The 15,437-nt window shown below is 36.7% G+C and overlaps 3 protein-coding genes across 3 annotated transcripts; 2 read left to right on the top strand and 1 right to left on the bottom strand.

Annotated features, from left to right (window-relative positions):
• Positions 1-583: 583 nt before the first annotated feature.
• On the top strand, positions 584-2,458 carry LOC148915997 (putative receptor-like protein kinase At1g80640). Its single transcript, XM_089055263.1, has 5 exons — positions 584-1,201; positions 1,303-1,370; positions 1,460-1,595; positions 1,706-1,852; positions 1,975-2,458. Exons 1-5 carry the CDS (start codon positions 584-586, stop codon positions 2,038-2,040), a joined length of 1,035 nt encoding a protein of 344 aa, XP_088911389.1. The 3' UTR covers positions 2,041-2,458.
• A 2,477-nt stretch (positions 2,459-4,935) lies between these two features.
• RSH1 (RELA/SPOT homolog 1) lies at positions 4,936-12,015 on the top strand. The gene is made up of 24 exons (XM_008236905.3): positions 4,936-5,300; positions 5,587-5,777; positions 6,144-6,323; positions 6,430-6,495; positions 6,594-6,686; positions 6,773-6,904; positions 7,035-7,136; positions 7,216-7,293; positions 7,377-7,448; positions 7,789-7,896; positions 8,056-8,153; positions 8,523-8,583; positions 8,690-8,752; positions 8,839-8,895; positions 8,988-9,089; positions 9,198-9,356; positions 9,488-9,619; positions 9,747-9,833; positions 9,929-10,000; positions 10,434-10,520; positions 10,612-11,068; positions 11,204-11,265; positions 11,349-11,417; positions 11,505-12,015. The coding sequence occupies exons 1-24, from the start codon at positions 5,276-5,278 to the stop codon at positions 11,607-11,609; spliced, it is 2,658 nt and encodes an 885-aa protein (XP_008235127.2). The 5' UTR covers positions 4,936-5,275; the 3' UTR covers positions 11,610-12,015.
• Positions 12,016-13,425: 1,410 nt separating this feature from the next.
• LOC103334063 (protein SEED AND ROOT HAIR PROTECTIVE PROTEIN) lies at positions 13,426-14,252 on the bottom strand. The gene is made up of 2 exons (XM_008236989.2): positions 14,012-14,252; positions 13,426-13,872 (listed from the first exon to the last, which is right to left on the bottom strand). Exons 1-2 carry the CDS (start codon positions 14,196-14,198, stop codon positions 13,562-13,564), a joined length of 498 nt encoding a protein of 165 aa, XP_008235211.2. The 5' UTR covers positions 14,199-14,252; the 3' UTR covers positions 13,426-13,561.
• Positions 14,253-15,437: the final 1,185 nt, after the last annotated feature.

Below are 15,437 nucleotides of genomic sequence, written 5' to 3'. Positions count from 1 at the left end.
TAGTAAGCTGTGTTTTGAATATTGGAAGGTTTTTCCCATTTATTAGAATAATATATATATGCCAAAAACGTTATGTTTGTTCATCCATGCCTTCTTTGTTTTTAATCTAATTCGAGAGCTTAATCAGAACTGAAAGTAATTTTTTTTTTTGATAAAGCGATATTCTAAATTACTGTAATGTATGGGAAGAGAAATCGAACTCATGTGCAAGCTTGCTATGTTTTTAATTAATTGTTCATGATCCATATACGAAATTAATAATACATGGAATTAAAAGCCGCCCGGCCCGGCAACACCGAGTAATCAAAGAAGCAAAAAGACAACTCATGCAATCATCGGTCCGACCAAGGAATAGTTAATCACGTCTGTCCTTGTTGTATGATAACTAAAAAACCTTGTTGACCAAAAAAAAAAACTAACTACAAAACCTAACTCGCTATAAGGTATATGTAATTGCAAATATGTCTCTAGTGCGTACTGCTGAGTGATGCTGTGGAAGCCATTTTTGTAATATCTCGGAAGCTCAAGCAAGTTGGAGAAGATAGAAAGAAAGAAAAAAAGATCCTCAAAAGCCAAGCCAACTATGTCGACTAAGGCACACGAAGAAAGTGATCAAAAGGTGATAGTTGAGGCACTCTCAAAAGGGCCTTCTCTGCAAAACTACAATGCTTCATCAAGAAAATTCTGCCAGGCTGATTTTGTGCTGGGAGTGCCATTGGAGCTGAGCTGGGAGATGGTGGAAGAGATGACGTTTGGGTTCAGGACAAGGATAATTCTGGGGGATGAGAAGAGTGAGTATTTGGCTTACGAGGGTTTGCTGCCTGTTTATGGCTACCAAGTAATGGTGAAGAGATACAGCACGTCGGATTCGAGCAGGAGCTGGAGCAGGGACGTTCTTGAAGCAGAAAAGAAAACAGCCTTGTCTATGCACCACAAAAATATACTCAGCTTGGCTGGTTACTATCAGAGTGAAAATACTACTATTCTCGTCTTTCCCTCAACAAAAAGAGGCTCATTAGACACAAACCTCTACGGCTCTAGAGGAAAACACTTGAAATTGACATTTCAAGATAAACTCAAGATAGCTATAGAAATTGCTCGAGGGCTTCGATATATGCATGAAGAAAGTCCTCAGGGTCCTGTTGTTCACGGCCAATTACTCATCAGCAACATTTTTCTCAGACGTGATTTACGCCCACTGGTGAAATTAAAATTAAAATTAATCTCCAAATTAATTTCAAACTAATTAATTGTGTGTTATTCTTGTTCTTCACTAATTACTATTGTTAATTGTTTGAACAGATCTCTGGTTTCGGTCGAGCTACCTGGCTTCATCTGAAGCAATTAACAAGGCCAATCAACAACCAAAAGTATGCATATAGCTTCCTAATTATTATAATTAACCCATGCATGATCATGTTTTACTTGTTATTTATATATTAATGTTTGCAATTGGTAGGTGTTCACTTCGGGATTATTTAGACCTCGAATCAATTGCTCTAGTAAAATCCGACATCCTATCCTATGGTGTCTTGCTTTTGAGGCTGTTTTGCAAAACAAGCGTGCCACAGGACGACAAAACTCTGCTTGAGTGGGTTAGTTGTTCTAAACCTAATGCCTAATTAAATAATAACAGTAATTTTGTTGCTTTAACATTTATATATATATATATATGTGTGTGTGTGTGTGTGTATGTATATGATAGGCCCGTCCACTGTTGATGAAGAGAGCATTCCATGAATTACTAGATGAAGACTGGGAGGATGTAGACATGCATGAAATGTTTAGAGTCATGTGCACCGCCTCTCAGTGCACAATGCCTTGTCCAGATTTGCGACCTTACATGAGCGAGGTAACAACTCCATCGATCTCTTTAATTGTTAAACTTAATTTTGCCACCCAAGAGAGTTGCACTTGCAGGCAGTTGCTGATAAATTTATGTTTTTTGTTTTCTCTCTCTCTATTTATTTTCAGGCTCTATCTTATCTTAAAGGAGAAGTTTTTTGTGAAATGCAATCATCATCTCCCATCAATATCTGATACCACCATGAAAGAGAGGAAGAAGCCGAGATCCATCGATATGCTTGCTGCAGTCAGGTCTGGCAACCCAAGCTCAATCGGTTGGCAATGGCGTTCATGTAACTGCAAAACCTTGAGGATGCTATATCAAATCAGTGCATATAGAATAAAAAGGGTACAAATAATAAAAGTTGAGAGCTACACATATTTATATTTTTGTAGCATCATGATGTTGTGCAAAGATTGAAGAACTTGTTTTTTTTTTTTTTTTTTTTTTCTTTTCAAAAGATATTGAAGGACTTGTTGATTGGACTGGCTTACACATACGTATATATAAGTTAGGCAACTTAAAGCGAGTATTTTGCTATATACTTTGGGGAAAATGGTAGCCTAGTTTCAGCCACATCTCAATCTAATCCGGATAGACTTGTTTGAATTAGGCCCATTTGTGACATTTTTTCTTCTTCTCATTTTTCTTATTTCTCCTGGATTTCGTCTGTTCATACTTCCCCCTTGGCTATAAGCAATGTATTCTATTTATTTACGACTCATTTGGTTTCCCAAGGACCACACAAAGATGATATATATTACAATTTTCAATCTGTATGAAAACATTAGCACAGACAAAAAGGCAGCAGATGGATGTTTTATCTGGGCAAAAAGGTATATTCTTATTACTCTAGCAGCCAAATATATATATAATGGAAAAGAGGCCACGTATATTAAGATGGGTTCTTCTTATTATTTTATCTTCGGAGACTTTGCACCAAGTCAAAACTCAAAAAGGTCTTTGTTTTTTTGGTTGAATGTGTTGTATTGTTGTGGAAGGATATCATAACATAACATAAGCAGCAGATATTACGAAGTTTCGCCTCGTCTTACATGCACATATTCCACATGTCACAATATTAGCCATAATTAAGTTCCCTGGCCACCAGATTCAATGGAATATCTGGTCATTTTTTTGTCATTCGCTAGGAAGGGGGAATGGGTTGTCTTAAAATTGTCCCTTAGTGAAATCGAACTTGGAGGAGGAGGGGGAGTAAAGAAATAATTTGACTCACTTTTCTACTGTGGTATCCTCTATGTGCGGAATATCTAGTAATTATTAATGTCTAAAATATCAATAGTCCAAAAACACGGAAATTTTGATGAAAATATTGGAAAAATTGAATAAAACCCACAAAAATGGTAAGAAAAACTTATAAATTTTTCTTGAAAGTTTGGAGAATGTTCATTTATTCAATTATCTATTACTTTATCACAAAAAAAAAATTGGAAGAAAATATATTGCATAATGGATTTAACTGATTTAAGTTGATTATATAGTGAGTTGACAAACATTGTGAGTGTATAAAATATGTAGTAATTAATGAAAAAAAATATTAAACACACCATAATCATTTATTTATAATGATTTACTATAATATTTTACACTTTACACATTGCATAGTAAGATACATGAGTGACTTAGTATCACATAGAGTTTCTATAAAGTTCAAATTTGAGTTATTTACACTAACACCTCTTAAGGTTTTCAGTTTTTTCACAAAACTCCTTGAGGTTTTAGATATTATAAGAACACCCACTGATGTTTAAAATTATTTTCACAAAACTCCTTTTCATTTTTCTCATCCAAAGATTAATAATTGTATACAAAAAAATTATCCAAATGACAAAGCTGGCCTTTGATATTAGATTACATATACTTCATTGATGTTAATTTTGTCATTTGTACAAATTTTTTTTTATAAATAAAATCATCAATTTTTTGACAAATAATCAACAAAAAGGGGTTTCATGAAAACAAACTGAAACCTCATGGGATGTTCGTGTAATTTTTTAGATTATGGGGTTTTGTGAAAACACAAGAAACCTTATGAGGTGTTAGTGTAAATAACTATTCAAAATTTTCATTGTCTTCATCATCTCGAAATTATCAATATTATAGCGATATTTTGGCCAAATATTGTTGAAGTGTGAGAGATATTATCGATATCGATATTTTTCAATATTATTGATATTTATACGATATGTGTATGGATACATTCCAAAATATTATTGACCCGAAAAAATAATAATATCCTCAATATTTTGCCGATATTATCGATATTATAGACTATGATAATTAAGTACATTAGGTTAATTATAGTAATAAATATGTTAATCATAAAAAATATTTTGATTATAGTATTTTAGGAAAGTCTTAAAATCACCAAAAAAATTTCGAAGTATTAAATGACTAACAAATTAATTTAACATAAAATCAATAATGACCAAATAAAGCGCTTTGTTAGCTATATTAGAATTGGTACACGTATACGTGTGTTAGATCTAGAATAGTTTGCTAGAATACCCTTTAGACACAAATGAACATACAAAAAGATTCTGTAGTTAAAGTAGTTAAGAGATTTTTGAGTAAATTCTTCCACGAGCTCGGCATTCCTTCCTCCTTTTCCCCTTCCTTTTTTTTTTCTTTTCTTTCTTTCAGGCATACACTAGCAAAAATATAAATAACTATTTACTCTCTCACCTTTTCTGTTTTTGTTTTTTTTTTCTCTTTTCGAATTGCAGTGAATTTCTCGGCAGCCAAACAGAAGATATGGTGAGGGGAGTTGGAGCCGCGAAGTGAAGAGCATGAAATGAAGGAAGCGAGAGAGAAGCTAAAGGAGGCGATTCGGAAGACGAGGATGAGGTAGTTGAACATACAATGGAGTAAAATCGGGAGAGGGAGAGATATAGAATGAGGAAGAGAGATTAACTGTAGTCAAAGTGGTTAAGAGCGTTTTCGCTGGTGCAAAAATGCTCCTAAATTATGGCGTGTCATCATGTGGTCATGATGGCTTAAAGTCCAAATCTGTTCTCTCCACACCATAGCATTGTCGCTTAAAATCGCTCATAAAGAAAAAACAATTCAAAATCAGAAAAAGAAAATATCTTTATCAAACGGCATTTGTGTGGCCTTGGCTAAGCTCCTCGATATCCCTCCCTCTCTCTCTCTCTAAATTATCTGTTGCCAAATTCTTAGTTTCAGTCCGTCGCTTATTTGTCCGAAACCGAACGTTTTGCGGACACCGCATACCCCTCTCCGATTCTCAGTGGAGCAACACCCTCTCTATCTTATCAAACGCGCGCGCTTGAATTTTGGTTGGCTGCAATCAGTTGCCAATCTGCGTTCTTCCTTCTGCGTTGTGTCCTTCGTCTGTGTCGTTTAATGCTCAGTTCGATTCAATGAGATTGCTCTCTTCTGTTACAAATGGCTTCCGCTCCTTCCATGTCAGGTATGTATCTCTGCTCGCTTCTTCGTTGCCTACTCAGAAAATGTAGGACACTGATGAATTTTGGATTCTCTTGTATTGGACTTGGTTTAACCAAACCCTAGTGAACTTAGCCTAGTACGGACACTGCACTTTCCATTTTTTGTTTTTGTTTTCCTTTGATTTGCAAATTGCAAGAACGTGAACCTGAAATTCTCGAATTATTTTGTACTGGTTTTCCGAGCATCCAAACAGGGCATTAGGGAATTAAATTTCACTAGTTGATTTCGGAATGTGTGAATTGTTGCAGTTTCTTTAGAATGCGTGAACGTATGTAAGCTGTCGAAAGGGGACGGGAGTGGGAGATATGACTGTAGCGTGCTCTCATGTGCGTGGAAAGCTCCAAGAGTCTTGACGGGGTTTCTTGCGAGCACAGCTCATCCTCCTCAGTGTTCGTGGTTGCCGTACGCGCGAAATGGAAGAAGAAACCGGATTACTAATGTAAGTTCTTTATGTATTATGGATTTACTTTCTGCCACTGATTGAAAACCAAGTTTCTTGATTAGAGATAGTTTCGGCTTATCTTGATTTTGGGTGCAAGTATTGCTACTTACATCCTGGCATGTTGGTTTAGTCCCTGGGCAGCATTCAAGTTCCATAAATGGATAAAATGGTGCACCATATCAATGCAGCTATTAAAATAAGCATAGTATCACCAAGTAGATGGTTTTCTTTTCAAGAATCTTACTGATGCAACTCTGTAAATTTTTGAACTGCCTCCCTTATAGTGTTAGTGTTATGTTGTTCGCACAACAATCTTGCATGGTTATTAATCATGGAATCTGTTTGATAATGTACTCTTTACAGAGATGTGAACCCTCTAACAAAGGAGGTTGGTATTCTGCTGAAACTTCAGACTTTGTAGTTCTTGGAAGACTTTTTAAATCAGGTTTGCTTAATGTTGCTTGTAAGAGATGGCATCTGCAGTGTTCTTCATCTTTGTCTTCAGATGCCTTGAATGAGGTTTCTCCTGAAAAGTTGTGGGAGGTAAACTTTGATTATTGCCTAAGTACGCATTAATGAGAATGATAGTGTTTTTCCAACAGAGATATTTATGGTGTGAATTATGTTATCTTTAATCTGATTATCCCAGGATCTTAAGCCGACTATCTCATACCTCTCACCCAAAGAACTGGAACTTGTCCACAATGCTCTTAAGGTCAGCTATATGCCTAACAAGAAATTTTAGTTTCTTGTCTTCAAAGTCCATTGAATAAGATTGGTGATTGTATATAACATTGGTTTTTGGTTGTGTAGCTGGCTTTTGAGGCCCATGATGGTCAGAAAAGGCGCAGTGGAGAGCCCTTCATCATTCATCCAGTCGAAGTTGCACGTATTTTAGGGGAACTTGTGAGTCTTGCAAAGTTAGAAGTAGGCCTCTTTCTATATGTTTATTCCCATATGTCAATTGATTCTGACTGTATCTGTTGTCCTAGGAGTTGGATTGGGAGTCCATTGCTTCTGGATTGCTACACGATACAGTCGAGGATACCAATGTTGTTACTTTCGAAAGGATAGAGGAGGAGTTTGGCGCAACTGTGCGCCATATTGTAGAAGGAGAAACTAAGGTGCCGTGCCTTAATGTGTCTAGTATTAATAACTTTCTGCTTTTATGTTTTAAATAGCTCTTTTAATGTTTCAAAAACCTCCCAATTAATTTGGCATGCAGTACTTCAATGTCCTTCTCCTTGTGTTTAGGTGTCAAAGCTGGGAAAATTGAAATGTAAGAGCGAGCAGGATTCTGTACAAGATGTAAAAGCAGATGACCTACGGCAGATGCTTCTAGCCATGACAGAGGAGGTGGATCTATTTATTATCATGCTTCTAAATGTTGTGTGTAGATGAAATTATTCGGAAACTAAATTAGTTGTTGCCCCAGGTTCGAGTTATCATCGTCAAATTAGCTGACAGATTACATAACATGCGTACTCTTTCACACATGCCCCCACATAAGCAGGTGATGTGTTGTCTGTTTAAAGTTCATTGGTTATAAGCAGCTAGCTGATAGCCTGACACAGTTTGTTGTTTTGTTGTGTTCAGTCCAGCATTGCACGTGAGACATTGCAGGTCTTTGCTCCACTAGCAAAGTTGCTTGGGATGTACCAAATCAAGGTACACATTTATGCTTTTCAATTCTCAATTTTTCAGTTTTCAAATGTTGCACTATAATGGCACCCTTGGACCTATATTATGATTGATTGTAGCTTAAATAAGTAGTTTCTGATCGCAAGTCATCACATTCCGAAATTTGAAATGTCATTGAGTTGTGACTTAAATTTACATCCTAAGGTATACTTTAGACAAGACAAAAAGGTTATGCTTGTCTTGGGGAATTTCAAGCTTATGATGACTGAGATAATTTATAGTGATAAAGTTTTAAATCATATTTTATTTTCATATATGATGCATCTGTTAATTCGTAGTCTAATAATGCGCTGATACCATATTGCAGTTGGAACTTGAAAACCTTTCCTTCATGTACACAAACGCTGAAGATTATGCTAAGATCAAGAGAAGAGTTGCAGACCTCTGCAAAGAACATGAGAGAGAACTTGTGGAGGTAATGCATTAATTCGTTAAACAAGGTCTACATAATGCTTAAGGAAGATTATCTATTTCATAGTTACTGTTTTGGCATCCAATAGAAGTTCTCAGTTTATCTTTCCAGGACTGTGTTATCAGTGACGTTTGCTCATCAAACCTTAGTTCTTTGTGCTAGGCAAACAAAATTTTGATGAAGAAGATTGAGGATGATGAGTTCTTAGAACTCGTGACCGTTGAAACTGAAGTTCGCGTTGTATGTAAGGAACCATACAGGTCAGACCATAACTCCTATTACATTTCTCATTCATTTTGAAGCCTGCTTGGTATGTCTAAACTCATTACAAGCATTATTCTTTCTGACTTGATTATATGCTTTAAATACTGTTTTGTTATCTGGCACAAGAAATACAAGGACATTATTCAAAGAGATTTAAGGTGGCATGGAACGTGACCACCTATCCCTCTTGTAACCCTTGTAATGAGATGATGTTACTTTCAAGCTTAGTGTGTCATGCTTTGTCTGCTAAATCAGAATTTCTGCTTCATATTTCTGTAGTTAGTTTTTCTCATGGTCTATTTTCAACAGTTATTATGAGGACTATTTCTCAGGCTAACATTGACAGTTCTTATGTTCGCTTGCAGTATCTATAAAGCTGTGCTCAAATCTAAAGGTTCAATTAATGAGGTCAATCAAATTGCACAGGTTTGTTCTGATATTTACCTTCAATTAACCTTCAACTTTTGTTGAGGACACTTAATGATGATTCATATTTCTTCATTGACTTAAAGCTTTTCTTCGTTATTACCAGCTCCGAATTGTAATCAAACCAAAGCCATCTCTTGGAGTTGGGCCTTTGTGCACACCACAGCAGGTATATCCTTTCTTGTTCCAGGAGATACGGAATTCTTTGCTGACTCTGTACTAATATGTTTCATTTTATTGTTGTTTTCTCTGCAGATCTGCTACCATGTTCTTGGGCTGGTTCATGGAATCTGGACCCCTATTCCTCGAACGGTGCGTATTTCTTTGAACTCTTACAAGATTCAAGTTAAGTATCAGCAGAAGTTATTTGTAAATTTACAAGTAGTTGTTTATTTTTCTGGCAGATGAAAGATTATATTGCCACCCCAAAACCGAATGGCTATCAGAGTCTCCATACAACTGTAATTCCTTTCTTGTATGAGAGCATTTTGCGGCTAGAAGTGCAGGTATTATCAGATGCTCTTTTTGAGCATGTTCATATTTTCCAAAGTTGATATTGGGTAACTTCAGTTATTTCGGAGTTCATTTAAATCAGTGGCTTTCTGTTTGGGCAGATAAGAACAGAAGAGATGGATCTGATAGCTCAGAGAGGCATTGCTTCTCATTATAGTGGGAGAGGCTTTGTTACTGGTTTTGTTGGGCGTACTATCCCTTATGGTAGAAGTTCGAGAGGGAAGACTGTCTGCCTTAACAATGCAAACATTGCACTCAGGGTATTGTACCTGTATTCATTGCTATTTTTTGATTCGTTATTAGTTGTCCTTGGGGGAGTTCTTGGCAGACCCCTTTCATGTCCCATGACTTTGATTCTAATTTCATGGATCAAGTCTCTTGTTTCCTCCAGATTGGCTGGCTCAATGCAATCAGAGAATGGCAAGAGGAATTTGTTGGCAACATGAGCTCTCGAGAATTTGTAGAAACTATAACTAGAGATCTATTAGGCAGTCGTGTGTTTGTGTTTACGCCAAGGGGAGAGGTAAGAAATTGGATTGCTTCATAATTGGGATTGTTGTTATATTTAATTGGATAAGAAGAACATAAATCTTTACATACAAGAAAATTATGCTTGATTATGTTGATAGATATTTTTACAATATGTACAGATAAAAAATCTTCCTAAAGGAGCAACTGTTATTGACTATGCTTATATGATACACACTGAAATTGGCAACAAAATGGTAGCAGCTAAGGTACTTTCCTTACGTTTGACTGATTCTTTTTCAATTCTAAATTCCTAGTTTCATTCTATAGAATTAAAACTAGGATGAACTTTGATTTGTTGCAGGTCAATGGCAATCTTGTTTCTCCTATGCATGTACTTGCAAATGCAGAAGTTGTCGAGATAATCACTTATAATGTCAGTATTTGTCAACCGTTATCTATCTTTGCCTTCTTTAAATGTATACTATAAGATGTACAAAATTTTAGCACACACACATTATATGGCAAAATTTGGAATAGTCTAAGCTGAATTCAGCAGTAGCTGCTAATTATTTCAAGCTCAATTCGTCAAGGTTAAAAAAGTAGCAATTGGTATTTGATACCCAATTTATGATTCCGTAAATTGTGGCTATGAAACAGCTCTAGGTCTCAATTATTTGGAAGAACAAAAATTTGATACGTTCTAGGTTTGATCATTAGGCAGGTCTTTTTATGGATAGAATTCTAATTTCTACAGACTTCTATAGGAGTTATTTATAGTAATTCCCATGTAATTTGACATGCTCATCATTTAGTTATCTCATGCTTGTGCGTTTAGGGCTCATATTTTTCTTTATCTCTTTCCCCAGTCACTTACCGGAAAATCAGCTTTTCAGAGGCACAAGCAATGGCTGCAACATGCAAAAACTCGTAGTGCCAGACACAAAATTATGAAGGTAGCTTGTGTTGGTTGGATTATGATTTAATTTTACTTTTCCTTTTTACTTCTGCTGTGCTCTAATAGTAAACCTTTCATCATGACTGTAGTTCTTAAGGGAGCAAGCTGCCCTGTCTGCTGCTGAAATAACAGCAGACAAAGTAAATGACTTCATTGCTGATTCTGAAGAAGAGAGTGAAGAAGAAGAGCTCCAAAAAGCCTCCAAAGGATACAAACCTATATGGGAGAAAATGATGGTGAATGTTGTAGAACTGTCATTGCCAGAACGAAGTTCTGACGATCCCTTTCAAATTAGAAATGGAAGTGCTGGGGTTTCCAAGGTGAATGGAAAACACAACAAGAATGTCCACCATGTAAGTTTGAAGGCGGAAGGGGAGATGTTGTCACAAGGAAATGGTGTTGCCAGAATGTTACAAGCTAATATTCCAATGTGCAAGGAAGCCTTGCCCAGTTTAGAAAGTTGGCAGGCCAGCAAGGTTGCCTCTTGGCATAGTATTGAAGGGCACTCCATACAATGGTTTTGTGTGGTTTCCGTAGATCGAAAAGGTACAGCTTTTATTGAACTAATCATTTTTAGATTTCCTTTTGTTATGTCTGGAGGTTAAAACATAAGTGACACTACTCAAAAATCTTTTCAATCTACTTGTTGGACCTGTTTAAACTTTAAAACAATAATTTCAGGTATGATGGCTGAGGTTACAACAGCATTGTCAGCTGTGGGCATTACTATTTGTTCTTGTGTGGTGAGTGGTTGGAGCTAGTGATTTCTGCTTTTTATATATCTCCCCTCTTCTATGTCCGTAACACCTTTACCATCAATGACCAGGCTGAGATCGACAAGGAAAGGGGAATGGCTGTCATGTTATTTCATGTTGAAGGAAGCGCGGAAAGTTTGGTAATTTTGCAGACATTATCTCTGAACCCTGATTGTATGACTTGGTGAATTTTTCTGTCCTGACATGAGATTTTTCTCCCCTCCCAGGTTAGGGCATGCTTAAGCATTGATGTAATTCTAGGTGTCTTGGGATGGTCTACGGGTTGCAGCTGGCCTAGCTCAGTGGACAATCCCCGATATCTTGAATGCTAATTCATGGAGCCGTTAAAGCTCAATCCACCCATCCATCCGTTGCATACAGGCATGGGTATGAAGTTTTGCCTACAGAAATACTGAAACTCCGTCATGTTTTGATAATAAAAAAGGAAAGATTTTTGTTTAATTAGCTCCGTAGTTTTCTTTTCATCTATTTGTTGGAGACTATAGGGCCAAATAAGCTGGCGGCATGAGAATGAGCAAGGTCTAAATTCAGGGTACTACTACTGTATATAGGAAACGGAGTGGATACTTAGGCTTTAGTATGTACACTTTGTAAAGAAAATTGTGAGAGAGGAGAGGAGACGACAGAAAATGACAAAAAGTTAAGCAAGAAACAGAGGGTTGGTTGTACGAATCTTGCTATACATAGTTCTTTTTTCTGTGGTGCAGTGTTCACGTATCTTTTTTCTCTTTGTTTTAATTATTATTTTTTAAATGTTGAACTGCCTTGGTATTTGCGTCGCCTAATACGATTGGGTTGCTGTGGAGTCATTGTTTAACGTTCAATCGTAAACAAGTAACAAAGATAAACTGTTTGTGGACTTAAATTTTCTCTGTTGCTTCACTGATCATCAATGAAAGAAAGAATGGTCAGGATCAAAAACATAATTATACAACGGCAAAATCACGATCATTAGCAATGTATTCCATCAAGGGCTCCTCTTTCTCCCCTTCTTGTCCAACAACCTCCTCGTTCTTGTTAGATTACTGTCCCTGTCGAGCTCCTGTTTGGACTGTTTTGTCTTCTTTCTCCAACTTCTCTAGGCCATCGTTTGTTTCCTCTAGTTTTGGCGATGAGTTCTCTGGCAACTCCCTCATGCCTCCATCACCGACTCTCTCTAAAACATGCAGTTTGGAGCAGTTGTTATCCATGTTAGTCTTCACTATTGCCCACGTTTGCTTTACTTAGAAAAAGATGTTCATTGCCATGCGCTGCTGGCAACAAGACTGCACTTGCAATACTTGGTTTTTGCAAGTCATTATGGGTGAGGAGATTCCCTTCATCGGCGTTTACATACTGAGGATGTCTCGTTCTTTTCATTGATTTATAGAGATACTATAAATCCTGATGTGCAACTAGCTAGAGTGGTCATAGGAAGGGAGGGATATTATAGGATAATAGGATAGGATAGGATAGGATTGGATGATTATCATCTGGTAGGGCTCCATTTGGGCAGGCATAGTCTTTGAAGTTTCATCACTTGATCCTCTGTAAATTAAAGCATAGCCGTCAGAAAAAAACTAAACTTAGCCCATAATAAACAAACAAACATGAATTGTAAGGAACATACTGGCGTTGTGCGGTTCCCTCTTCATCATCATCCTTTGTGAAGCAGTCGTTTTCCGTATTGACATGGCGGCCTTCTCTAATTTTGTTGATGGTGAAGAAGGTTGCTACCAAACGTGCAATGGCCAAGGCTCCACCTAACACAACCAGCCCTCCAATACCACCACCACCACCAATACTAATTGAAATTGTCTGCCTCCTCTGCTCGTCTTTTGTATTGTTTTCCATATGTCTTTCTTCTTCTTTTGCCATGCTTTCTCTGGGTTTATTTAATTAATTAATATAATGATGGTAATATCTATACATCTTTATTTTGGGATTGGGAGGAGGAAAAGGCGTGAGAAAACCAAAGGTTTTTAATAATTACGATATCTTTGTTTGGTGAGTGATAGAATAGGAGAGTGAGAGTTAGTCGGTATGACTCTGTGAAGGAGTTAATAGGTACGATCAAGAAGATTCCGGTGATGTCAAATTCAAAGAGTCACGGGCTCTGTCTTGTGGTTCAAGTCAAGTATATCGGGCTCAATCCCATTATTAGCCCAATAAAGCAGTAAAATTATAATAATAACAAAGATTAATACAAATGAGGCTTGTTACATTTGTTCTTCTTCTTGTTTGGTGGGCTGCGAACCCAGCTCCACTTATTCCATTGATATTATTAGGATGATGTGAACGTGAAAGGCCCTACAGTATAAAGCCTTATGTTCTTGTCGTGGAGAAGACGATATGAAGCCAGCACAGCACCACTTATTCCATTGTTCAAGTCGGTGGGAACGTTACAAGACTCCAATGGAGAGAGTTCGAGAAAGGCCCTGCACTGAGTTAGCTTCTTGTGATTTTCAATCTCATAAGGAGAAAGTGTTGCAAAGAAATAACCCTTGGCATCCGTTGCATCGCTCAAGATGGTGATGGGTGAACTTTCCAACCCATATACGTCCACTGCCTCACATGTTATCCTGGCCACCGACCCTGCATGCACGGTCCATGGAGATGGATGGGTTAACTCAGATTTCGGGTCGGAAATTAATTTAGGGGTGTATTCAATCAATACTTTTATATATACTTTTTTATGCGAGTGACTTTCATAGAGTTTAATGGAAATACGTACCTTCGAGAGGAATGACTTTAGGGCCTAATTTGCAATAAACAAGGCCTTGAATGCCCAAAATGGATTTAGTTGATTGTAGGTTCATCTCATCATACTGATTGCTAGCAGCAGAAGAAGGCGTAATCAGCACTGCTACTAGTGCCAAGACTAACAAAGAGGTTGCAGAGAAGAAACGGTTAAAAGCCATTGAGAGTATTGTCAACGACTTTTGAGGTATGCTTGCTAAATAAGATGGATATGGATAGAGAGCATCACCATGGTCCATATACATATATATCAGTCCCCTTCTATTGAGGGATTCCTCAAATAATTTTATTTGAGGGACGCCCTTTAAGTACCCTACAATTTTTTTTCCAATGATCAAAACCATCTATTTTTTAGGTCTTCATTCATAGATCATCCTTACAAAAAATTAGACAATTTGGAAACCGTTTCGACATCCAATTGTGTCCTACAAAATCAATGAACACGGTGCTTCAAGAAAGTATTAAAATTTCAATAACTCAATTGAATGATCAAATGATATCGGATTCAAGTGATTTTTTGTAGAGATGATCTTTGAATGAGTATCTACAAAATAGACGGTTTGGATTAGTGAAATACAATCCGGAGTGGGGCCTACAAAGGGTGTCCCTCAAATAAAGCTTATTTGAGGATCCTCAATCTCTCATATATATATATATATATATATATATATATATATATATATATAAAGGGAAAATGAATTACAGGAACTGACTTGGTTGCACGATCGACATAGGTTACATGATAGATAATACATCAAGCATATATATATTTGTATAATATAAGCCACGTCGTTTTTGGATACAATGAATGTGGCTTGTTGAGGCGGTTTGGAGTATTTTACATAGAAACCAGATTTTGTTTAGATAATGCTGGAAAATCATTACAACTTGGGCGATAAAAAATTGGGAGTTTCACTAAAACACCCAAAATGGAGGTTGAAATTATAAAAAAACTCAACACCCAAAACACTTTATAAACACACCCAAAACCCATCATTATACACACTTAAAACCCATTTATAAACACACCCAAAAAGTTGACTTTGGGGTTGATTTTGGGTGTGTTTCTATGTTTAAATAGTACTTAAGTTTTTTTATAAATACATGTCTAGGATTGGATTTATTTATAAAGTTGTATAAAAAATTCAGGCCGTCGTAGTTCATGCATGCACGACCCTCTTATTCCATGCATTTAGAAATATTACAATTACAAGTATTTCTCTTCCAAATACTGGTTATGGCATTGGCCAGAGTCCGTGTGCCATGGCCAGTTGAGGAAGCCAGGAAGGACAAGGGAGGATATATTAATTCATTTTTCTTCAAAACTGCATGTGTATTACTCAGTTAGGCAGTCAATGTAGTCAATGTATTTTAATTTCTTTTATACAATTATTGTATTT

Source organism: Prunus mume, linkage group LG6, assembly GCF_029339155.1.
Source record: "Prunus mume cultivar Tortuosa linkage group LG6, ASM2933915v1, whole genome shotgun sequence".
In the NCBI taxonomy this organism is placed as follows: domain Eukaryota; kingdom Viridiplantae; phylum Streptophyta; class Magnoliopsida; order Rosales; family Rosaceae; genus Prunus; species Prunus mume.
Note: the sequence above shows the minus strand (reverse complement) of the source record. Positions and strands in the feature narration are given on the sequence as shown.

Excerpts from the sequence above, each read along its gene's own strand:
- LOC103334063 (XM_008236989.2), bottom strand. The coding sequence starts at position 14,198 with ATGGCTTTTAACCGTTTCTTCTCTGCAACCTCTTTGTTAGTCTTGGCA. Across the intron at positions 13,873-14,011 it reads TAAAGTCATTCCTCTCGAAG|GGTCGGTGGCCAGGATAACA; the intron begins GTACGTATTTCC and ends CCGTGCATGCAG.
- RSH1 (XM_008236905.3), top strand. The coding sequence starts at position 5,276 with ATGGCTTCCGCTCCTTCCATGTCAG. Across the intron at positions 8,154-8,522 it reads GTATGTAAGGAACCATACAG|TATCTATAAAGCTGTGCTCA; the intron begins GTCAGACCATAA and ends GTTCGCTTGCAG. Across the intron at positions 9,834-9,928 it reads ACAAAATGGTAGCAGCTAAG|GTCAATGGCAATCTTGTTTC; the intron begins GTACTTTCCTTA and ends GATTTGTTGCAG.
- LOC148915997 (XM_089055263.1), top strand. The coding sequence starts at position 584 with ATGTCGACTAAGGCACACGAAGAAAGTGATCAAAAGGTGATAGTTGAG. Across the intron at positions 1,202-1,302 it reads GACGTGATTTACGCCCACTG|ATCTCTGGTTTCGGTCGAGC; the intron begins GTGAAATTAAAA and ends TTGTTTGAACAG. Across the intron at positions 1,596-1,705 it reads ACAAAACTCTGCTTGAGTGG|GCCCGTCCACTGTTGATGAA; the intron begins GTTAGTTGTTCT and ends TGTATATGATAG.